The 24,881-nt window shown below is 43.1% G+C and overlaps 1 protein-coding gene across 2 annotated transcripts in view; it reads right to left on the bottom strand.

The window, feature by feature from the left end:
• FSTL4 (follistatin like 4) overlaps nt 1–24,881 on the bottom strand; it is a 236,378-nt gene that overhangs the window by 147,558 nt on the left and 63,939 nt on the right. For both annotated transcript variants that reach the window (XM_037398594.1, XM_037398593.1), the window contains exon 4: nt 14,353–14,601. In XM_037398594.1, the coding sequence (XP_037254491.1) occupies nt 14,353–14,601 (249 nt within the window). The remainder of the gene's footprint in view (nt 1–14,352; nt 14,602–24,881) is intronic.

Raw genomic sequence — 24,881 nt, forward strand, 5'->3', positions numbered from 1 at the left:
AACTGCAGCCAAATCTCCTGGGTTCAGAGGGGCTGAGGTTTTGTCTTATAGCCTTTTACTTCTTCCACACTGTACAGCTTCAGCAAGATTTTCTGCAGTTTGTTTGGACCTAACAAGCTATTTTACCATTAAAACAAAACACAATGTGTCCAGAAGTATTAAACATTTTCCACAAGGCCCTGTTTCACAACGACTCCAAGCTTGACAATGCCAAATCATAAGTCCAAGACAGATGTTTTCCAGATGTGCTGCAAATCTCATGTACATGTTGGATGCGGAGCTCTTCCGAAATGCTATCAGAGTTGTACCTGCTGCATTCACATAGGTTGACCCCTGGGTTTCGGCTTCTGGGTAACTATTCTTATGAATAATTTTCTCCAGAAAACAGCCACATTGCTCACGTGCCTATAGGAGGCTGAAGCGTAATGATAACCACTGTACGGAACAGATGGGAAAGTAATGGGAAGCCATGGATGGAGAGCTGCATCAAGCCCATAGGAAAGAAGATCTCCCTCACCACGCACCACTGTGATGTGTTTGTACAGATTAAACCATGGAAAGTCTTTGGGACAGAGATGATCCTCTACATTGAGTGAACAGAGGTGTCTACCCTCTGGGCAGGAGCACCTCAAACCCGTGCCCAGAAGGACCCAACATGTAATGCCCACCCCACAGTCCTGCACCGACAGCCTTCATCACAGCGAGTTCCCAGGTCGGGAGTCCCTGAGCCGAGTGGGTATTCATGGCACTTGATTATTTATTGTTTATCCCCATGTTATTCTGAAATTCAAGTATCAATACTCAAACATTGCCCATATGAAAATACCACCGTGGCAATTTCCTTTTAGACTGTTTTACAACTCAAGCCAGAGGAACACAGCAGAATCCAGAGTCCAGTCACCCTCAAAAACATTCGCATTACATGAGACACCCCCCAAAAGAAAAATGATTTCTAAATCTTTGCTTAGAAGACCCTGAGTACAGCTCTGATCCAAAAAAAGGCCAAGTATCAGAGGCTCCTTTGAGCTGGGCAACACATTTTGCTATTGCTAACAGTTTACCTGCAAGGCACCCAGGTGCTGTGGCGAGGGTTATCTACACACAGCTGGTTCCACTGCCCATCGGTCTTTGATGGAGTTTATCCATGGGCAGGTTCCGAGAATCACCTTTCCAAAGAAGATTTGCTTTAATTGGCTACGTTGGTCCTCCAGGAGGAGCACCAAGATAGGGCTTCCACAGTAAGAAACCGCAAATATAAAGTTAAATTCCGTTTTCTACAAATATTCAGGAACCAATTGCTAAAATATTAATGAATAGCAAACTGAAGGGCCGTGGATACAACCAAAGTGCTTACATACAAAAATACAACTAAATATTCACCTCAAGTGTTTTCACATTATTTGGCTTGCTCTAGATTTAACAGGGGGGAAGAAAAAGCCCTGTAGTAATGCCTGGCATTTGGCACCGTGGCTTCCACTGGAAAATCTTGGGTGAGGAGACCGGCCGGCACAGGAGAAGGGTCCCCAGAAGTGGAGGGTCCTTGTGTGTGCCCAAAGCCCCCCAGAGAGGAACCAGGGCAGCACCAGGCCACCACCACCTCTCCAAACCCCAGCACAACACCACCCCAGCAAGCTGCGGCGATGCTGCCGTGGCAAAGCCTTGCTGAGCTCTAACAGCAAAACAAAGCCCCTCGTGTATTTTGGATGCGCTCGAATTCTTTCCCTTCAGCTCTGCTACCTCTTGATCACAACCCTCTGGAGCAGGATAAATAAATAAAAGCCCACTAAAATTTCAGATGCTGCTCTGCAATAATTTAAAAAATAAAATTCCCTGCATTAATCCTGAAAAAAAAAAAAAAGCTGCTTTGCTGAATTCTCAACTAAATTGCCAGTGTGGCAGACAAAAAGTGAGCAAGGAGGAAAGAGGTAAACTCTGAGAGACCCTGACAACAGGCTGCCATCACTGCAGGAAGAGACCAACCCCACACATCTTACATGGTGAACCTCACACAGGTGAGCCTTTCTTCAGCCCATCAGACTGTTTGCAGTGAAAACAACCCTCACTCAAAAGGAAAACCAACGCCTGCCTTCACATTTGTCACACCAATATGCTTTTTACTATGAAAGCTACATTTAGGTATAATTGCAAGTGATCAAGTTCCTCACTCCAACGTTGTGCTGTTCCTTCCTCCTCTGAATTAACTGAAAGAGCAGAAGAGGAGGCGAGCTGTCGTTTCTCCATCACACAAGTTCATTACTGTGGCGATATTTTTTGTTCAGCAAGATCATTACAAGATGAGGAGACCGCGATGGTGTTTGCAAACTGCAAAATTTCCTTTCCCTTCCAGAGCTCCAAACCTGAACACGGGGCAAAACTCTTTATGCGAGTACAGCAGCTGGATGGGCTTCAGAACTTGCTGTTCTACGTGCCAAGGACAGCACAACTCCATGTTTACAGACATCGTGTGCCACAATCACACCCCTACTGACCACAGCCTGTTGCATCTCTGCTTGGGCGCAGGGATTCTGCATTCACAGCCATAACCAGTCCTTCACTCCTGCAAACCTATAGGAAAAACAGCACATGCCATAGGATTTCACAGGGGCAGGGAGCCTAAACTTGGGATGATTTAACAAGGCTCTGACAGTCATTCTATGACCTTGAGGAAGTCACTGGCTCTCTTCTAGACAGTAATTCTCCCCTGTAATGGGTGGGATTACTATTTCCTGGCATGCAAGGGTGTCGTGAAGTTTAATTCACTGATCTTTGTGAAGCATTCCAGACACTTTGACGGAAAATGCAAAATATTATCAGTAAAAGCCTCCCACTTAAATGTCACCCGAAAACCTTCCTCTTACTCCTTAATTTGCAATTGATCCCTGCTCAATTAGAGGTAATGGGATTCACATGTACACTCAGCGCTGAGCAGACCCCACAGGAAGGTGCCAGTGACAGCATCGGCGCTAATTCACACAAAGCAGCCAGGCGATTGGTACCTGCCACTCCATGAGCCATGGCTGGATGCCGCATCCCTGTACTGCACAGTGACCACCCAAATCGGCAGTGGGTGAAGGGATGGGGCACAAATCCTGCTGCCACCACAGCACCCACCCCCTATACAAACGTGGCAGTGGCTGCACTTCTAACTAACTATGCAGTTTATGACTGAAATTCCTCTCTGTGACTCAGCTTTTACCAAAAGAAAAGAAAAAGAGACAAGAAAAGCTTCTACTCAAAGAGTCTTCAAGTCACTAGCAGATAGACCAAATCTGCACATCAGTCATTAGCTTACTATGTCAAGTTTTAACGTTCATGGGAACAGTTTCATTTCACGTGGGCAAGGGAAGGCAGATAACCTCACTGCTGGCACTTCGTGCGCCTCCAACGAGAATACAGCTTCAACACAATATGCAAAAAAGCAACCAGGGAAATTACAAAGGGCTTTATCAGTACCTCATGCTGCAGAGCTCTGGCAGAGTGCTTATTTTAAATAGTATTGCTCTGACCTTCACGACACCTCCAGTAGGATTCAGCCTTCTCAAGTGTATTAGTAAAAGGTGCCTGTTAAATCCTGAGCGGAGAGGCAGGAAGGGAGCAAAGGCTGTGGAAGCGGCACTGGCTTTTTCCTTGCAGCCACTTAATTGAATCTGCAGTATCCACCTGTTGGTATTCCCCAGCACTCAGAATTTCAATTTGCTCCATGGATTTTTATACTGAGCACCCAGAAAAATTAGCATTTGTGCTGAATAGCTTTTAATCAACTATTCTCAAGTGTCAGTCCTTTTCATCTGTAAAGCACTTCTAAACCTCCTTGCCTGAGTCTCCCCTAGCCCTAAAATTATTCTATGCATTTGTTTCCTCCATTCAGTTTCCAGCAAGCATCCTTTATCACGATCTCATCTCTTAATCTTTAATGCTCATCTCTACCTTTTAACCTTTCCTGGTTTATTTTTAAAGCAATCTCCTTGGTCTCTCTCAGGGTTTGTTGTTTTTATTTAATTAAGGTTTTCCCTGGCCTCTGTCACAGCGCCAGAGCTGGAGCTGTCCCATGGAGAAGTCACCCGGCACCAACTGCACATTATCCTCTCAAAAGGTGACATGTGTGGCCCTTAATTAAGACAGTAATTTTCTCTGAACACAATTTACTTATTTAGAGAAATGAAGGCAAGTGTCACAAGAGCATTAAAGAGCTCAGCTCCCGATTCCTGTGGCCACCAACTGGCCAACACACCTAATTCTGAAAGAACCAAAATTTTTAGGAAACATTCCCAGCATTTTTTAATCAGAGGAAAAGATGACATTCCTGGTTTAAATTTTCAGTCTAACAATGGCTCACAGGAAATCTGCTCAAATCACTTGGCCTTTTTTGCAGCAGCGATTTCATACCAGACTGGGACTTGGTTCCTTGCAGAACTGCAGTGGCTGTTGGGAAAGGCAACCAGCCCTGGGGAGAAACCCCAATCTGCGAGAAAAATTACAATATAGGATACTCTTTACATGCAACGGTATTAACCATGCTGTGCATCTGATGTGGTAACTCCATGCTCCAAGGTCCAGGCTCCCTCCTCTTCCTCTCACATAAACCTCCCAGCATAGAGAAATATTTTGTTCTTTGTGGTCACAAGGAAATGAAGCCTTAATATATATTCTCCATAGGTGACATTTTGCACATACATAAATTACCCCTCTCTTGAACCAGCATCCTGAGTTTCCACCTGATGTTCTTCTAGGCAGAAGCACTTGAACATTCCAATAATGCTGAATTACTGCAGTTCAGCGCTGAAATTTGAAGGTTTTCCAACACAGAAAACACTTAAATTAAACAGCAATAGGAAATCTTGATGCAGTATTCGTTTTACTTCACTTGAGATTGCTTGGGTAGAATATGCCATGTGTCATCCTGCCCTTACACTGGGAAAACCATGGATGTAGACACTTCATGGAATCATTTAGGTTGGAAAAGACCTTTAAGATCATCGAGTCCAACCATAAGGTTGTTTGATTCCATTCATTTTTGATACAAGCCCCATAAACAACTAAATCAAACTTTAATCTAAATATCCTTTCATTAGGATATTGAGTAGAAGTCTGTATGCAAAGCTGAGTGCAGCCACAGATTATCCGGAATCAGGTTCAACCCTTCACAACACTCAGGTACGCTCAGATCACCCATTTTCACCAGCGCCTCCAGTCAGAGGCAATAGAAAACTGCAGGCGGCAGCGAGTGCTTTGCCAGCAGCGTGGTAGCCTGACATTTTGCTATGTAAACACTGTCCGTGTGTGTGCCCCAAGGGAGAGTCCTCTCCCCACGAGCACCCCTCAGGAAATTGCATTCTGAAACTTAGAGCTTGACACAATTATACTTTCATAACATTTGATGCATGATGAAATCCTTCAAATTACTGCAGAAGCAACAGAAGAGTTGAAAAAGAATAAGACATAAGGGGGGGGGGGGGGGGAAGGGAGGGAGGGAATAAAAGTGGTGGTGTTGTAGTCCTGTTGGTGCAACCATGATGGTCTAAGAACTCAAACACGCACAGGTTTTACAAGGAAAGGCAGTATCTTTTACCAGACTAACAACATTTGGGAAAAAACAGCAGGCAAACTTATGAGCATCCAAGCTTTTTTCACAATTATGAAATTCAGAAATGCAGAGACTCAGTAAATGTGTTACTTTTTAATCATGACTTCATAATATTGTGCCCACTCTGCTGGCATTTCTCCAATTTATTCATCACCTAGAGTGGTTTGGAAAATTGCTGATAGAACAGTGAGAGCAAGTATTCAATTCAATGAAATGAAAAAGCAAAAGTTTTCTTTAATGTTTCCTACACAGGGCTCTTCAATATTTAAGTAAGGTTTAAGCTCACAAATTCATGTACAAGAAATACACCCTGATGTGCAGAGAAGAGAGGTGGATGCAGTGAGTCCAGACTGCCATCCAATCACAACAAACATGTCTTGGATGCAAAACAGCACATAAAAACAGGTAAAAATGAAAGAAAGCCATCCCCTGACACCCTGACTGCTGTAGGCGGCAGTACAACAAGCTTGCATAGGAACTCCGACCAGTAAACGCAAGGCACCCCCTCTGTCCCTGCCCGTATCCTTTACTGGATTCTCAGTCCCTCTGTCCTCTCCTGCTTTCATTCCCCATCACAACTGCTAAGGCTATGCAACAAAAGAAGCTTCATCATCACCCCTCAGCTCTCCTGAAATGACTGCCCTGAAGGTTTACCAGTGCCAGGCTTTGAGCCGCCTGAGCAGATGCCACCCTCAAGAACAACGAGCTGGATCTCATTTCTCTGCCCTCAACAATATCAAGCTGCAACTCTTGCTGCTTTAAACTGAGACCATCTCATGCTACGACTGTCTTCCTCCAAGCCATGGAGTTTTGGGCTGAGCTTTTCTATTTCAATGTGTAAACATCTTTAAACCTCTTTCTTAACCACCTATCATACCCTCCTTTATGTTCACGCAGAGCAGGAACTCCCAAACAGTGCTTGATGCTGGCGTGGTCCTCCAGCAAGGCAGACAGGCTGCATATCTCATTAACTCTAGGCTCTGGTGAATGCAGCTCAACCAGCACACTCTGAATTATAAGAGGGAAAGACATTTGAAAGAACAATTCTGATTTTTATAAGATGTTAATACTACTGCTGAAATATTCTTTAATTTTTTTTGTTCGCTATTTGATACATAATACAAAGCCATTTGGTTTTACGAGAGATACTATGGCCATGCACATCAAGACCAGCAACTGGAGAAGATTAATAGACTGGTCCTTAAATAAGATGAAACAGATAACAGTCACCAAATAAAAACTGTTCATGGGGGCCTCAGTCACGATCACTGTAAAAAACAAACTTTACACAATTTCACATTAAAAACAAAAGGCCACATTACAGTTACTCCTGCACTCCCCGAACAGCCATTGCCTCAAATTGGAGCTATAAAACCACCAGGAATGCTGGATAGGGATCACTTTAGATAACACCACTTTTTCCACTAGCTTCATCCACAGTACGTTTTCCCCCATTTCAGCTTTACTGACCATGTCTGAAATGTGTCACCAGTCTATGCAGAGCTGCAGTATCAGGGACACAGAGATTTGTTTTTGGCGAAGCAGAAGCAGGTAACAGCACCACTGCAAGGCGTTACAGTGGACATAATTCACCTTTGATTGACTATGTCAAATTTAATGTCCATTGCAGTGCTCCAGTCCCACCTGCCTGTGAACATGCAGGATTACCATTATGGCCATGAGGCTCCCAGAAAAGGCTTCTTATTACTAATATGAATTAGGTCTCCACGACTCTTTTTTTTTTTTTTTTTAATTTTACAGGCATTTCTTCTTTGGGGACTTTTTTGTAGGACTTCCTTTGAACCCTTTCTAATTTTGACTCTTTTTCGTACACTTAAACTTTCCATGCTCTCTTGTTATTGGCATTAATTTCCAATAAAAGCTCAACTATATCAGGGAGAGTTTCACTGCTGCTCTTATGAGACCAAGATTCCCTTCCATCAATTTCATAATGTGAACAAAGGTCTTTTAAAATGGAAAACGTTCTTAAAGACCATGCACATACTCTTACAAAATTCCTATTACCAAAGCTAGCAGCAGACTGTCTCATGTTTGCATCCTCACATAAATCAATGGAATTTCCATAATTTACCCCAAAGGTTGATGCAATCTGTTTATAAGGAGTTAAGCTGTCAATCACATTTAAGAGGATTCAGCCTGAAAAGCCAGGTAAAATTGATCCCTCCCCCCCAAAAGACTCAGTGGAGGGAGCTGAAAAGGCAAGCACGGGAATAGTAAGGGAATCCCTTTGGCATTCAGAGTCCTGAAGCATTCAGTATATGAGAACTGTATCAGCTCTACTGAGAGCAAACACATACCTCCATTATATATAGCACTTATCTCTCTTTATAACATTTGACATTCCTAATATATTTACATTGGACAGCAAAATGATCATTATAGGCCAGACCTACATGTCAAAGACCCCAGCCTCCTCCCCAGAGGGATTAATTGCATGCCTCCCAACAGCTCTGAATCCATCTCGCTGCCACGGAAGCAGCCTGTCAGCAGTGTTGCAAAGTTAAAATCGGCAAATATTAATTGCCAGCTGGGAAATCTGCCATTAGTTCACACTCAGATTTTTTTTCCAGCTGGAAAGATAGAGTGTGTTAAATGGAGCAGATTTCTTTGCAGTCTGCAAACCAGCCGACAGAGTGGGTTTGCCTGTTTTGCAGGCACTAAATGAGCAAAACATTCAACACCTTCTCAGAGATGTTTTGAAATGCTGTTCTCTAGAAACAAATTACTTCTGGAAGTAACAAAGCACCAAACTAAGCACATGGACAACAAATAAAGGGAAACAAACCACCACCACCTGAGGCTGAATTCATAGCTACTCAAGATTACTGCAGCGATACGTTGCATGAGTTATTAGCCTACTTACAGTTTTTTTCCAGTTGTAATTTTATTTACGTTCAAGCACAGCAAACTTTCTGTCGACATGGAGGAAAATGATAATTTTCCATCATTAGAAAGAAACTTTTTGGAACTGGAGGAAAGATAAACAAGTTGAAAATGAAAGATGCCATTTAAGGCCATGAACTCGAGTGACCCTGGGGTGATACACGCTGGAAGAGGTCTCCCCATGGACACATCTAGTGCAGGGTCACACCGGGTCACTCAGGGCTGTTTCCAGCCACATCCTGAAAGCCCCCAGAGATGAAGGTGGCACCTGGGCAGCCTGCCCCACCACTCAGCTGTCCTCATGGGAAAACCATCTCCTTACATTCAGGCTGAACTTCTCATTTCAGCTTTTCCCTTTGTTTCTCATTCTCATCCCATGCAGAACCAGGCTCCACTCCCTATGCTACACACATGTAAATGCCACAGATTCATAGAACGGCTTGGGTTGGAAAGGACCTTGAAGACCACCCAGTCCCACCCCCTGCCACGGGCAGGGACACCGGCCACCAGCCCAGGCTGCCCCCAGCCCCGTCCAGCCTGGCCTCGGGCACTGCCAGGGATGGGGCACCCACAGCTGCTCTGGGCAGCCCGTGCCAGCGCCTCGCCGCCCTCACAGGGAAGGATTTCTTCCTAACATCTCGTCTAAACCTCCCCTCTTTCAGCTTACAGCCATCCTCCCCTGTCCCATCACTACATGCCCTTGTAAAAAGCCCCTCCCCGGCTTGCTTGCCAGCCCCTTTAGGCACTGGAAGCTGCTGTAAGGTCTCCCCGGAGCCTTCTCCTCTCCAGCTGAACCACCCCAACTCTCCCTGCCTGTCCCCATCGGAGTGGGACTCCAGCCCAAATGTCATGAGAGAAAAAATTATTCTCACTCTTCCAGTGTGCATACACACTTGCACGTGTATGCGTACACGCACGCACAACCCAGCACAGCAGCACCCACGCTTTGGAAGACAAAGTTCCTGGCATGAAACGCTGTGGCCAGCAGCAGTGAAAGGCTCGAACACAGCAGTGTGACCATGTGTGTAACAGAGGAGAAAGGCAGGTGTTTTCCACAGGTATTTCTTTCCAAATTCTGTACAGAATCTGTACAAAAATATGGTTATTAAAGGCAAGAATTGACCTTGTATGAGACTGAAAATTACTGCGGTGTATTTGTTTAAAAGAAAAAATATTTTAAGCATTGAGACCAAGTTACTGAAAAAATTGCTACTGACATTTCAGGAGAGACAGGAGGAAGGAGGAAAATGGGACTGGAATACCGACGTGAACGTGCTTTTATAGTGCCCATGTCTCCACATAAAATTCTGTCCAGATGTCATAAACTAGAGCTTTAGTAGAAGTTGGACTGAATGGAGGAAAAAAAAAAAAAAGAGAGAGAGAGAGAGATGAGAAAAGAATAAAGTAATTGGCACAGGTACAGTACATTTACATAATGGAAAGTTCAAGAATTGGTCAACTAAGTTGGATTGAATTCATGCCAGAGCACAAACTAAATCTGACCAGTTGCAATACAAAGCCACTATACAGCCCGACAAGAAAAGCGGAGGTTTTTTTATTAAAAAATCCAATACGCCTGGATAAAGGGAGGAGTCACAACCAGAGAAAACAGGGACATGAGCCTGGCAAGCGACACGGCTGCTCTCCTCCAACAGGGGCACTTTAGGATTGCTGATCTTGCCAGAAAGAGGAGGAAGGGACAGAAAGAAGGGGGAAATTACTCCTAAATTCTGAAAATGGACAAGCACAGCTCTAACAGAAATAATTTCTCTGATGTATGCACACTGCTAGAGAAATGCATTGCTCAAATGTTTTCTGGAGAAAGGAAGGATGGTAAGGGAAGAAAACCTGTATCGAGTAGTGTATGTGCAGCTTTCCTTGGCTCTCAAATATTGAGAGAAATGAGTGAAGAGACCAAGTGGTATAAAAAAATCAAAAGGAAAGAAAAATGAATAGAAGTTAAAAAAACGGACTATTGCTATGGGAAAGCAAGAATAGTCCAAATCACTGCGCTAAAATGATATAGCTGCATTATCCAAGGCATTTATTCAAATAGGAACGTTTCCAGGCCAACTGCTCATTTTGGACATCTGTGGGACAATTGTCATTATGAGCACAGATATCTTTCTGGTTTCATGGGTATTGGAGCGCTTTTGGGGAAGACTAACTTCTTTCCTCTCCTCTTCAGCAAAGAGCAAAGCATTTTATCTTTATGTATTTCATTACCCAGTCAAAATCACCAACACCAAATCAAATGGACTATGGAAGGTCACAAAACAGTGAAAATATATATATATAAAAAAAAAACAAACAAAACCCACCAGCCACACAGTAGCAAAATCTTAAATAGATCATTTTCCTTAAGGGAAAACCAAACTATGTTTCATACCAGTGAAGACAACCAGATCAAGAAGATTCTGAACAGCTACGAGCAAGAGTGACATTTCTCCTGAGACCGCTGCATGTAGGACTTCTGCTTTACGGTATTTCCCTATGGGCTCCAAACTCTCAAGTGAAGTTTTCCACCTAATTACCATCTGCTTTGTCAACTGAGAAAAAGGGATGGCATTTGTATTTTTGTGCATGGCATCACTGGGAAACTATGCTGCACCAGCGGGTGCAGGACAAAGCCTGGGGAAATCTCTTTTGCTGGGACCATTCATTGCTTCACCCACATTTCCACACGCACCCACCTCAGATGTCACGTCCATTCACCAGCCCAAGCCTCCGGTGCGGTGGCCAACTCAGCCCAAAGTCTGCACACCAAGGACTGACACCCTCCGTGAAATCTTTCGAACGACCAATGCTGATGCACGGACCATGTTTGCCGACAGCAGAGCACCTATGTCTCTGCATGGCTCACCCTCACCCAGCAGGTTTCAGTGATTTTACACGTCTCTTTGAGAGCAATCTGGATTAATTTCATGTAATGTCATGGGGGAATCTGAACGTCCACATTTATTATTATTTTTTTTTAACTTCTTGGACTCTCAAGGTTTCAAGCAGCCATTTCATTCTAGGCTGGGCAAAGGAGAAATCAGTCACCTGCCCAGAGCCACACTCTCTTCTGCTCTTCCTAATGCTAGTAGAGAATGAAATGCTAGTGAGGTAGCACAAATTAAGCAATGCTTCTAGTCACACACAAGTATTTGCTATACGACAGTGTTTACAAAGCACTTTACATGTGATGAATATGTTAGGAGACCCAAAAAAATCATTTCCCAAAATACACTAAAGAAAACAAGATCTTCGCGGTTACTTTGTTATCAGTTTACTGTGGATAGACCTAGCTCAGCTGAAGCGGAATCAAGACTATTGATCTCTGTCATACTTTAAGGCCATCCAGTTTCTCACTGATAACTGGGTAAACTGGCAGAGCACACAGATGCAATCTGCAGTGTCCCTCAGCTCTACAGAGGGTCTTAAGTCTCAATTGAACACATCAACTAGGACAAAAGCCAAGAAGCAGCCCACTCATCAGCCTAACTGTACTCAAATAATTAAACTATCTACTTGATAGAAACAAATAGAAAGTATGTACCTACTGACAGATGTGCACCTAATATCCAGCTGAAATAATATTTTGCACCTTTACGATTTTTCTCCAGTCATGAAGTCTTATGCTTTATGTACATTTATAAGGGGGCTTGTAAACTGTAGCTTAATTGCTTGCTACAATTTTCTATTTAAAAGAAAACACTATCGCCCTTGATTTACAAACAGGAGGCTAAAGTAAAGAAATAAACAGGTACACAGAAGGTTACTCAGGAACCGCAATGGCAGAAACAAGGGCTGAAGCCAAATATTCCTAAGGAGTCCCACTCTTAGATAAGGGGTTTTCTCCAATGTTTTATCTCCGTGTACAGAGGTGTAAAGTACTTTTTTATTTATGCAGGAAGAGAAGTGAGTTGTTCTTTCTTCTCTTCCACAAAGCTGTTATTCTGCTGAAAAGCAGATCTAAGCAGTGCTCCATGGCAAGAGTTTAAGGGTTACTCTAAACTGGGACACCAAAATACTACTTTCTGACATCATTTCATGGTGTGTTCAGGAAAGTATTCAAGCGTGACATTGTATCATTAGGTATAATACAGCCATTGCAGAGGCACTGATTACTGCAATGAGAACTCATTTTCTTTAACACTATATGCGATAAGGGATGCATAAAACCTGGCCAGAAACATCATTGTAAAAAAGGTGGGCTCGACTACAAGAATGAAAAACCTGAAAACACTTCGTGGGGAGTCAGGGGGAGAAATCCCCCTCCATCGAGTGGGGGTCAGGGGGCTGCTGAGCACCTGTAGAACTGAAGATTTTCTCTTTCTTTGGGAGTTTTCTCATGCTGCAGTCCCAACTGCATCTTATTCAGGGATGGAAGCAGTTTCCAGCCAGATCTGCACCCTGATCTGACTCAATACCCAAAGGCAGAAACACCAGCACTAGGAGCAAGGCACAAATATCCTTTTTAGATGCTCCTTTTTACAGTGAGAAGCAAAAATCCCTCTTCACCTTGACCTGCTCAGGTGCTGTCCCTCCAAATATGCCTTCAGGCGACCCTTCCCATGATTAATTCATACATGGTCCATTGGTCCTAGACCTAATGACCTGCTTTGGTAAACCTAGGTGACAAATTAACCCAGCTCAGCTGGCATTCACCAAGTCTGCCTTCCAACCACCTCCTCTCTCCCATCTGCTGCCAGACTTCAAAATAAGTAAGATTTCGCAATGCTGTGCAAAGCAGTGCCCAGGTAGCTCTGGAAATTTTGGGCTGGTCTTGGTCTCCAGGCCTCCTCCAAGGCAGGAGGACAGTAATGTTCTTCTATCTGCAAAGGGTATCACGAGGATATATTAATAATACTCTTTGAATGGGCTCCTGTTTCTTAAATAGGCTCTTCTAGCATCATGTTAGTAAACGAGAACCTGTGATGGATAGCTCTGTATATAGCCAAGCTCCTCAGGGGCTCAAGTGTCCCATGAGCTGAAGATAAAGGAATTATTTTCATATTTGGTCACATAAATGGCACTGGATATATTTGCAACAACCCACTCAAATCCTTCTATAGTTATATGGAGTCATATCTGACAATAAGTTCTCAAGATAGAGTCTAGTGAGGCCTTTGTAAGATCTCTCATTAGAAGTAAAATAATTTACAACTTATTCCACTCCCTGGCATTTTATCACACACTCCTGCTACTGCATCCTTACTTGATTTGTGACAGGATGGTACATGGCACACAAAATATTAATGTAAAAGACACAGGACTCCATCCCTTTGGTGACGTGTTAGAAGGATGATAATGCAATTTGCTACTGAACCAGTAAAACAGATGAAGGTGTACACACCCCACTAGTGACCTGAACTGTCTTTAAAATTATTTAAAATTTGGTTCCAGCAGTCCACTCCCTGCTCCTCTTACTTCATCTAAACAGTTCCTTTTCTTTGCCCACGTCATTTGCCTAAGTAGGTTTTTGTTTCTCAGTTTTGCAACAAACTTTTTGTTAATACCATATACTTTTTCTTACAGTCTTTGTCTTGTTCAAAGCCTTTCCAAATGAATTTGATTGTTAAAAGTTATTACACTGGCGGTTGAAAGTACTGAGCAGCACAACTACAGTGCAGACAATGCATACAGGGATGTTAATTATTTACCAGTTCCTGTTTTGATTACATTTTGGGTGGTGATGACATTCAGGGGTTTAATAGCTGCATAAAACATGGTTTTATGTTCTACAGTGTCCTAGAATAAACCATCCTTGAAAAATTTATCTCTTGGAAATAAAACATACCATTTGGCCATTTATCAGGATTACGGTAAGATGAGTGATGAAAGTTCTACAGAAGTATTTATTTTTAATGATGCCCTACCTTTGAAAAAACAGTCCTTGCTGTGGATAATGTAGATTTTCTTCCTCTGCAGACAAGAGGCTCGATGCAGTTGACAATGATTTTCATAAAATTTGCCATCAGATCCACACACAGGCATGTAGCTGGACTTGCAGTCTTCCACGCATTTGCACTCGGGCTGATTGGTGTCCTTGTTCACCACACACTTACTCCCCCGGCCACAGTACTTCTTCTCACACGATGCATGCAGGCCATCCTGCCCATAAAGCACTGGGAAGAGCAGAAAACGTCAGTGAGCAACATTTGCCTAACAGACTGTACTCATCTGGTGTAGCAGCACAATCATTACAGGAGGAGGAGCGACAAGGTTTGCAAGGTGAAAAGCACACTCCTTTGGACAGCAGCAGTTTGAAGAGTATCTTCACCTCGGTGCTCCCCAGCCTCTCCCTCATCACAACAGTAAGCACGTGCTAAAAACGCTTTACTGAAAAGTGATAGACATGGGCTGTTTGTTCTTTTAGCCCTTAGCAAAACTAGACCCTAAAATAAATCCAGTGGGAGCATTTCAGTGGCCAAATTTTGGCCGTGAAAGTAATTCTGAAAACCTACACTCTTTCAGCCACAAAACTCACAAGGAGCTTTCCTTTTGGGCAGCCAAGCACCCTAAATGACAGCACTTCGGCTTCTGCATCAGCATCTGTATTCAGAGACCACCCTCCGCTCCACGAGCCAGCAGAACATCCCCAAGGCCAAAATTCACACAGGTTTCAATGAAAGCTCAGACAGGCAATTGCTGAGAGCTTTTGAAAAAAATAACCCCCAAGAACGACCATCACTGAAGTCAGGGGAATATTACAGGATGCTTCTTGCTGTAAAAGCAACCACCAGTATCTGTCCCTACACTCTGAACAACAACATATAATGAAAAATAACTTTCTACTACTTTTCAGAACTCATTGGATATAGTATTCGGAACTATCTGCTTTTTTATACTATTAAAAGGCTAAGGGAGTTGCCCACGTATTATAACATTTTCTGCTTCTCAAGTTTCCTCACTTAAAGGCTTACAACAGAACATTTATATAATTCATACAGGACAGGGTACTTGCGAACAAGCCACTACTCAGAGCAATAATTACCATTATACTCAATGAAGAGAGTTTCAGGAAATTAGATTATTCTATGCTAATTGGAGTACACAAAGTTGAGAATTACAAAGGGATGCTGCAAAAGGCATAATTAAAGCAGGAATAAACATTTCATAGTGCACAACCCACTGCCAGCCTTGCGCAGCCTTCCAACAGCAGCAGCCACCGGCTGCACCCACGCCATGGCTCAGTCTGGACCAGCAGGACAGTTTTGAAGCAAATCCCTGTTGTCTACATTTACCACATGTAGGTTTGGCTCTTGGTGAGGTTTTGGTTTGCACAAGCTTTCAGAGGAAGCTCAAGTGGAAGCACTGTTCCAGATGTACTCCAGCATCCAACAGGACAAATCCTGCAGCAACTGTAGCTTCACGCCATCCCCCAAAATGCATCCAGGGCTCTTCCCGTCAAAGATTTTTCAAGTAGCAGAACAGTTCTGCCTAAGAGAGCACACCAGATCTCATCCAGAGACACACCCCCATCACATGCAATGGAGGATGTGAGGAGCATCAGCACTAGCTACTTCAATCTATCAATTCTTTTTTATCATGCTAAATTCCTCACTAACATTGATATAGCCCCTACCTGCCCAGTATTTTATGCCAATATGAAATGCCCCAGCGTTGAAGCTACGTTTCATCTACTAGTGATCAAGGGGTTAAAGCATGTGCATAAAGACAAGGAAAAGTTCCTACAAAACCCCATTTTTCTTGGTCCCTGTAAAGCCTTTGTTTTTATCAGGGTAAATCTGAAAGGGGAAAAAAAATCTGTTATTGGAGGATTAACTATTTGATTCAATAACTCATTAAAATTCTTCCAACTTGGCAAGCTAAGAAATATTGACTTTTCTTGACTTGTAATAAACTAGAAGGTCAAAGCATCTCTGAACAGTGCAAAAAGTACAGTCCCTGGAAGGAGTATCTGACTATTCTTTATTTACTTTACTAATTGTTCCAGAATTTCTGCAAAATGTCCTCAGGAATGCAAATTTTGTGATCTCCAAGAGACCTGACTGCCAAGGCCAACTGCATTTGCAGTGCCTGCTGTAGACCAGAGCAGCGTGAAGGATCAGGGCTTGAGGAAGCCCTGGTCAAGCACTATTCTCTTCCTCCTCCTCTCGGTGGCAGGACCTGCACCTGTACAAGCACTTGGCTTATCCATCACAATGTGCCTCAAAAGACATGTTTTGGGGAGTGCTGTTGATGCTAAAGATATTTTTAAAAAAGATCAAGATTCAGGAGCTGTTGTAGTCTATATAAATGTAATTCAGACACAACTACAGCAAAGCCCTTCCTGTGCTTTCTTGATCGCTAAAAATTGATCTCTCCGACCCAGCACCAGCCGAGTACTACACCATGCCTCTCGCTGAAGGTTATTTCTGCCTCCTTGTTCACACCGGGCTGCTCCGATCTAATGCATCGGGTCACATCTGGGCAGGCCACAGCTGCACCCTGCCCCACCAGCTACTGCAGGCAGCGAGCAAAAAACCTTCTGGAGCCTCAAGTAGTTTTGGTATTTTGATTTTTAATATAAACTCAACATTACTGAAGACAAAGACTATTTCTCTTGCAATGGAAATTTTAAGTCTTTTGATGATACATCAAGGATTTGGTCAAGCACCAGCTTATAAAAAAAAAAAAAAAAGACAAAATACTTCAGCTTTTCTATATCCACCCTGGTTACTATGGAGAAACCACAGAAAGCCCGTCTACATTTATGTCTCAGTCATTTTGTTCACAGTTTGGTTTATTCCACGTTCCAAGATGAAGAGCTCCTGTTTAATCACACTACAGTTAGGAAGTGGGGTAGGAAGGATACCCCCTACAAACAGCCAGAAAGGAAAGATTCACTTATTCGGGAATCCTGGTGTGCTTCTACTAGTCCCAATCCTCTGAAATTTGTGTGTCTGCAAGCAGAGTCTTAACATGGGGTGCCTTTGCCAGAATCTGATCATGTTGATAGCAGCTCTTTAATTCAATTACTATTTGCATAATCCTTTGAAGAACTAAAGCACCCCACAAGCACACTTAACTGTACAGATGGACCCTCCATCCAGGAAGGACTGTAACAGGATGCAAAACAGAACAGAGCCAACAAAAACGGAGAGGAAAGAAGGTTTTTAACTGCAAAAGCACTCTTATCTTTATCCAGGTTATTAATAAATTTAGAGCAGCACCACAGAAAGAGACTTTCCTCAACTGCATCAAGGCACCTGCTCCAGTTGATCCCTTGGGCAGGCACCCGAGCCGGGAAGGACACCAGCATGTAGCTCAGTGGCATCAAACACGTCTGCCACTGGGTTTTTTGGGTCACATTGTTAAAAGTGATTGAGCTCCCCACCCTTACAAGGATTGTTAAAAACAGAAATGGGAAAAGTAATCAAGTGCAACTACCAACTCACTGCTCACAGTATTTACAAGCCCGGCTGTACTGCATGGCAAAAGGCATAATTTATTTAATTTATTAGTCACAAAGAAAGTAATTTACTTAGGTTAAAAACTGATCATCTTGCAAAAACAAGCCACTTTTCAACACTAATTAAGCTTACCCAAGATGGCTGGTCTGAGATGTTATATTGTATTAAAGCCAGAAAGATGGGGAGAGGAAGCGCATTTGCATGCACCCACGAACACACTGTGACTTCTCAAATTGGTTTCTGTCTGCCCCTGAGAAATTTGGAATTCCAGTGAAAAACTGACAAAAACTTGGTGCAGGCAGTACAATAACCGAGCAGGAATTTCATAAGGCTGGTTATGAGGCTGCCTTCATCTCAAAGCAAGGATTTGATAAGAAAATGAAGATGTTTATTACCACATTGGAGAATACGCATTCTCTGGTTGCTTGTTAATTCATAAAGACAGAGACCTCATCTACCTTTTACGTGCCACTAAACATGTTACACATCAGACTAATGCTCACAGACTTTGTTTTTTTCCCCCCTCTTTTACTCCCAAATAAGACTCTATTCCTTACTTCAGCAAAACTTCCAAAGAGTCCAGCGGAAGGCTGGGTTCATGACAAGCCCTGACTTTAGTTCAGACCAACCAAACCCATCACACACACAGAGCAAAACCAACAACGGAACAGCTCTATCATATTGCTACTCATAAAAAGTTGCTTATATGCTGCAGGAATGTAAATTACTACATTTACACGTAAAAAGTCAGTTTGCCTTCAAGTAACAGTGAGCTCCTGCAGGCAGCTGGACATTGAGTTTTATTGCTGCAGGAAAAAGTTTAGATGTTTCATCAGGACTGGAGCCCAAACTGGAAACTTTAATTATGGGGCACTGGAGATTGGTATAACTGAAACTGGAAGCTTCTACACCACGTCATTCAAAGGCAATGCTGCACTTTGCAAGTGTTGTAACAAAATAAAAATAAAATCAGACCCTCTACAGCCTGACAAAAATATTCCGTCTCTAAGCTTTTTTACTTCCATTGGGTAAACTGGTGAGCAGTAAGTCACAAGCTACTCATCCAGCATCTTGACATCACTTCCCCCCCCCAACACTTTTCCTTTCCCTCATTAAATAACCTTTTACAGCCTGAAATGTCACACCTGTAAGCACTATTTACTGCTGAAAAATATACATTGCCAGTACTGGAGATATATACATGCAATGCATACACACGCAGGTTTGTGTCTTCAAGATCTTTACACACATCTATTTACATTCCCAGGTTATGTTTACACATGACTGGACGCTTCCCATACACTTGACTTGCCACAACTTTGCTTTTGCTGACTACAGGAAACCAGATGCTGCAGCACGGCGCCTTACACCTCCCTTCCCCAGCAAGCCTTTAAGGCACATCACGAACGACCCACAGCTGGAAGTAACAAAAGTTCAGATGCATGACTATTGAACCCAGCTTCTGTTCAGTTAGCAAATGCATGTGCTACATACATCATTACTACCACAATAAAATAAGAAAGGAAACATAAAGCAGGAATTTCATAATAATCTGCTCTAGGAGCTTCTCAGTTTTTCATTGCATGCCTGTTATGAAAATGGAGAGACAGAAAAGCTATAGTAAATCACCTGGAATAGGGGCATGGTAATAGTGCATTCATTATCTCTGTTACTAGCCTTTGGTGCTATAATTTATTATTTTTATAAAGCAAAAATGGTGATTTATCCTAGAGAATAATACAGAAAATGAGATGTTTCAAACATACATTTCTGCTACAAATGCAAACTACTTCCTTTCAAGATGCAGGAGGTTACTCCCTGTGTGTATGTGTGTGCACATCTCTGAGCAGGATAGAGAGGGACACAGCACCTGGGAAGAGGAGTTCAGTCACTTTCATTTAATTAGATACTCTAGACAGAACAAGAGACAGGATGCTGTAGAAAGCCTCCTCCAAACCAAAACAAACAAACTTTCCCAGATGGTTACATTGTTTCAAGAGGCCTCTTGCAGAGTTCAACAAACAAAACAAACACCAAAAAGAACATTATTCTGGAAAGGAGTACTGCAAAAAATAGTTACATTGGTAACACCAGCACCAGGGGAACTGCTTAATCTCTGCAGTTTAGTATCAAATACAACCCTAGTGGAATTGCTCATAGCAACAGTGTGCAGTTATTCTGCAAATAAGGCCAAGGAAACACTCAACAGTATAGGGAAAAAAAAATGTATCCATTTTTATATCCAAACCCAGGCATTAATGTTACTTTCTGTATCTGTCAGGACTACTAAATCCATTAGAGGCCACACCAAGAAAAGGCATTCGAAAATTTCAAGTAACTACACTATCCCTAGTGTAATTAGCCTAATTTTTCTCCCATTTCCATTAACCATTATGAAATCAAAAGCTTCATTAAATACTATTTCTGGGTAGTATTGTGGTTTGTGAGGGTACTAACATGAAAAAGGAAGCAACAGATGTACAAATCAAAAGACCTAAACTATGGGAAGCGTATACAGAGACTGCTGAGAAATATCAACCAATACATAAGGCCACATATATATCTAGATCCTGGCCATGAAACCCAACCATGCACAATTTGCATGATTGTTCTCTTCTTGGAAGAGCTACTGAAGAGGCGATTCATAAAACGGCTTGTTATTAAATGTTTATCTAAAGTCATCTATGATAGGTACTGCATATTGAAGGCAATATTACTACATTGCTCCAGTGCAGCAAGTACAAACACCTAGATGCGCTGGGCTGCCGTGCTGCACAGCTCCTGCTGGCACCGCACCTCGCCCTGCATTTACAAGCCGTTTAGCAGGTCCCCACAACCAGCCCACCCAAAAACGGCACAATGTTAGCAGAGGACCAGCATCTTGCCTGCATTGATCAGAAGGATTTAATTTAATGTTTCCTTGGGCACCTGTATTTACAGCATTGTGAGCAACCCACTGAAGCTGGGTAGCAGCGTGTGTATGCACGTGCATGTGTGCACACACATGTATTTTACTTGATCGTGTATTTAATTATCACAGTATCACACACAGTCTGAAGAATGTTGAAACTTTCCAGTATCAGATCTGGAGGGAACAGATCACATCAATACTTTGGTTGCTTTGGTAGAACTCTATCAGAATATACTCTTCTGAAGGAAGACAATGAAATTCCTGTAGGTCACTGCTCAAAATCTGTCTTGTTGCCTTTAATCTTGCTCATCAGTCTTCTGCCTGCCCCATGCCTCTACTCTTACTGTCTGGACCATCCTAACTCCTCTTCCTTGTTTCCAGGGGTCTTTCATCCTTTGACCAGCACAGCAAGCCCTAGCACTCTACAGGCTACTATAAAAGGCATGAGAAATCAATAGCGCGGTGTCATGCATCTTTCTGCTATTCCTTCAATGAAGTTCTTGTGGCAGAGACTACAAGGAGGTTAGAATCCAATAACAAAATAACTATAGATGACTTGCCACTTTTTCTGGCGATTTTTCTGATTAGATTACCAGTGGAGTTGCTGGAGGCAAGCTGAACAGTCTAGATCTTCCCAGCTGTCTGCATTATTAACCTTTAAATCTGTCTATACACATTGCGCTTTGCTCGCTCCCCTTTTCCTCCAGACACCCCATTCGAGGCTTCCCCCCCCAAATGCTCAGACCTCCTCCCCGGCTCCGCCACCCTCCAGAGCCACCACACACCACGAACCCAGAGATCTCCACACAGCACTACCCCCAAACCTCCTTGGCACAAGGCACCAGATTCTCACTTCCACCTATTTTTCAACATCTGATTCCAAAAAAAATTTTACCCTCACTTTGACTATTTCTACTTGGTGGAGGGTAAATCCATAAACCAAGTGTACTGGGCTTGCTGCAGTGGCAGGGGGACATGCATGGCCATTGCTTATCATGCCTATGTAAAAGTGCAGGATATCTTGCAATATTAGCAGTCGTTCAAGAAAAGACGCCAGGTCTCCATCTGAGGGGCATTCTATGGTCTCACAGAAATCTATATATATATATATTTTTTTTTTTTTACTTATTGCTTTGCAGTAAGACCATTTATCAAAAAATAATTGCATTTGTTTATTATATGCCTATTTTCCCTTTACATATGCATAAACCAAATGTTATTTCAGCTTGAATAAGAAGATCTTTCCAGTTTCGTATTTATTTTCTCATTCAGTGCATCAGTTTATAAGGCTCATTGAGGAAAAAGAACAGAAACAGAAAACAGCTCATCATTGTATTTGTCTAAAAAAAAATAACATTATACTGATTATTTTTAGTTGGAAGAGGAATAGTTTATAAGGTTTTATAATTAATATCCATTCAGCTTCCTTATTACATTATTCTTGAATTTTGCTCTTAACAAAAAAAAAAAAAATCTGACTTGCACCAAATTGTACAAGTGCCACTGCACAAGGTTTCAATGTGATTGATTATGGAGACCTCAGTTAGCGCCATCACAGCGACGCCTGTGTCAGCACTTCCATTAGCGTTTCCTTTTAAGAGCTGCACATCGCACATTTGAACCTTACAAATGAAGTCACATTCTTGAAAAACGTTTTTAAAGCTGTGTTAAGCCCAGTGTAAAACTGCAAAAGAGGTTAGAAATACCAGACTTTCACCCGTTTCCCTCGCTGCTCGAACAGGAAGAGGCTGGCAATGGGTACAACCTAAACTATATGGTAATTAACTACCAGGTCTTTCAGTGACCTCCGTGTACCATGGTTATTAGCATTACTTGGAAACACTGGGACTTGGAGGAACAGGCTTCATTCTGCTCACCCAGCAGAAGCATTTAAATGTACAAAAAATAAGGACAACTACTCAAACATGAACTCCATGGCAGAGCCACCTCACTGAGCCTCTACCCCACCACACCTCCTCAGCAGCCAGAAAACACAGTTCCTCAAACCAGTCACTTACCAAAGAAAACCTCTACCTCAAAAGGAAGCGAGTATGAGCCTGCAAATCCACCTTCAGGCACAAGTCTGTTTGGTCTGCTAAGACAATAAATCTATAGGGTCTTTCACTGTCCCTTCCTCTTGCCCCTTTCTCCCAACTAGATTAATTTTCAAGGATAAAATTTTCCAGAGGGAAGCTATCAATAGCTGCATATGCGCAGCTTGCTACACTTCTGTCATTTACTACCGCACATAAAGACAGAAGTTGTATGAAAATTAGGGACTGGATTCACTTTGCGACTCTAGTTCTGAGCACTGATGTTTTTCTGTGAAAGTTGCCGTTTGCTGAAAATAAATGGAGAGAAAGGAAAGAGAAGTATTAAAGCTATTTAGTTGTAATAGGGTTTGTGTTAGTGCAGGTGTTCTGTATTGGGAGTTTTTTACTTAGGTGCAATGTAATGTATGTTTGACTCATGGCTACTTTACTTGATTGAAGAGGCAGCCCCAGCAGCAGGATTAGTGGCAATCCTGCATCACATCTAAATCAGCATAAACTTCCAGCTTGAAAACTGTTGAAGGTGCACAGTGTTTTTCGCATTTTTTCTTCCTAAGACATTTCATTTATGTTTTCCCGACTAGATGCCTTAGAGCCTCATAGATTACAAGTGTAGGAGCGTTACCATATAACGGAAGTGTGAGGCAGGAGCCAAACAGGTCCATTATGGGGAGAATTACAATCATGCAGCTACCGAATGAGGATGTATTACACCTGCGTTGGGACACAGAGAAAGGGGCATTTTTATAAATCAGTTTTCCCAAGTGGGTGGAAGGGACCTTAAAGACCACCCAGTCCCACCCCCTGCCACGGGCAGGGACACCGGCCACCAGCCCAGGTTGCCCCCAGCCCCGTCCAGCCTGGCCTTGGGCACTGCCAGGGATGGGGCACCCACAGCTGCTCTGGGCAGCCCGTGCCAGCGCCTCGCCACCCTCACGGGGGAAGGATTTCTTCGTAATACCCTAATCTGAATTTGCCCTCTTCCAGCTTAAAGCCATTCCCCCTTGTCCCGTCACTACATGCCCTTGTAAAAAGTCCCTCTTCAGCTTTCTTGTCAGCCCCTTTAGATACTCGTAGGCTGCTACAAGGTCTCCTTGAAGCCTTGTCTTCTCCAGGCTGAACCACCCCGACTCTCTCAGCCTGTCTCGATAGGATCTGTTTGCCTGTCCTGGTTGCAGCGCTCCCCAGGGCTGCCCTCGGTGGGAGCCAGGGGTGGCCCCATCACCCCAGCCCCTCTCACACTGCATCAGCCGCTCTCATGTGAGCTGCCAGCTCCTGGCAGGTCTCTGCGCTCCCCTGGGGTATCCCCAGCTCAGGAACCCCACCCCATATGCCACAATCCCCCGATCCGCTGTGGAATGCGCCTGCACCAGAGCTGATGCCTTGGTGAGTGACTGCCTGCACCAAACAGGGATGCACATGGGGCACATGGCTGTCAGCGTGGCTGCAACCGCATCCCACCTGGGGAAGGATGGCAAGGAGAGCAGGAGTCACAGGCAAAGAGCCAGTCCTTCACAGAGCCAGCAGCCAGCCCAGCTTATGCTAAATACTTCACGACTTGAAAACTCATGCAACTTTTTGAGCCCAAAGGGAAGCTTTCAAAATTGGCTGGTTGCTAGAAAGTGAGGCAAAAAAAACCCAAAAAACCCCACAAACAAACAACACCACACACAACCAAAAAACAGGACTGCCTTTAAATTAGGAAGTATGAGATGCGTCTTTAAAATATTATTTTTATATACATTATGCAGTGCTTCCCAAATAAGGTTCATAAAACCTCTATCAGGAACAAAGCAAGGTTGATGTAAAATGCTAGCTATTCAAAACAAAACCAACATCTTCCGGCAGGACAATCACAAAGGCCAATGTACACACTTCACTCAGACTGCAACTAACTCTTAAATGAACACGGTGCTGCCCAATGATCGTATCTGCTCAGCAGCTCAAAGGCTGAACAAAGTCCTGTTAGCAGTGGGTTAAGAATGTTCTCAGATCGTTGCTCAAGTGAACACACGGAGTAAAACTGC

This window comes from Falco rusticolus, chromosome 8 (genome assembly GCF_015220075.1).
Source record: "Falco rusticolus isolate bFalRus1 chromosome 8, bFalRus1.pri, whole genome shotgun sequence".
In the NCBI taxonomy this organism is placed as follows: Eukaryota; Metazoa; Chordata; class Aves; order Falconiformes; family Falconidae; genus Falco; species Falco rusticolus.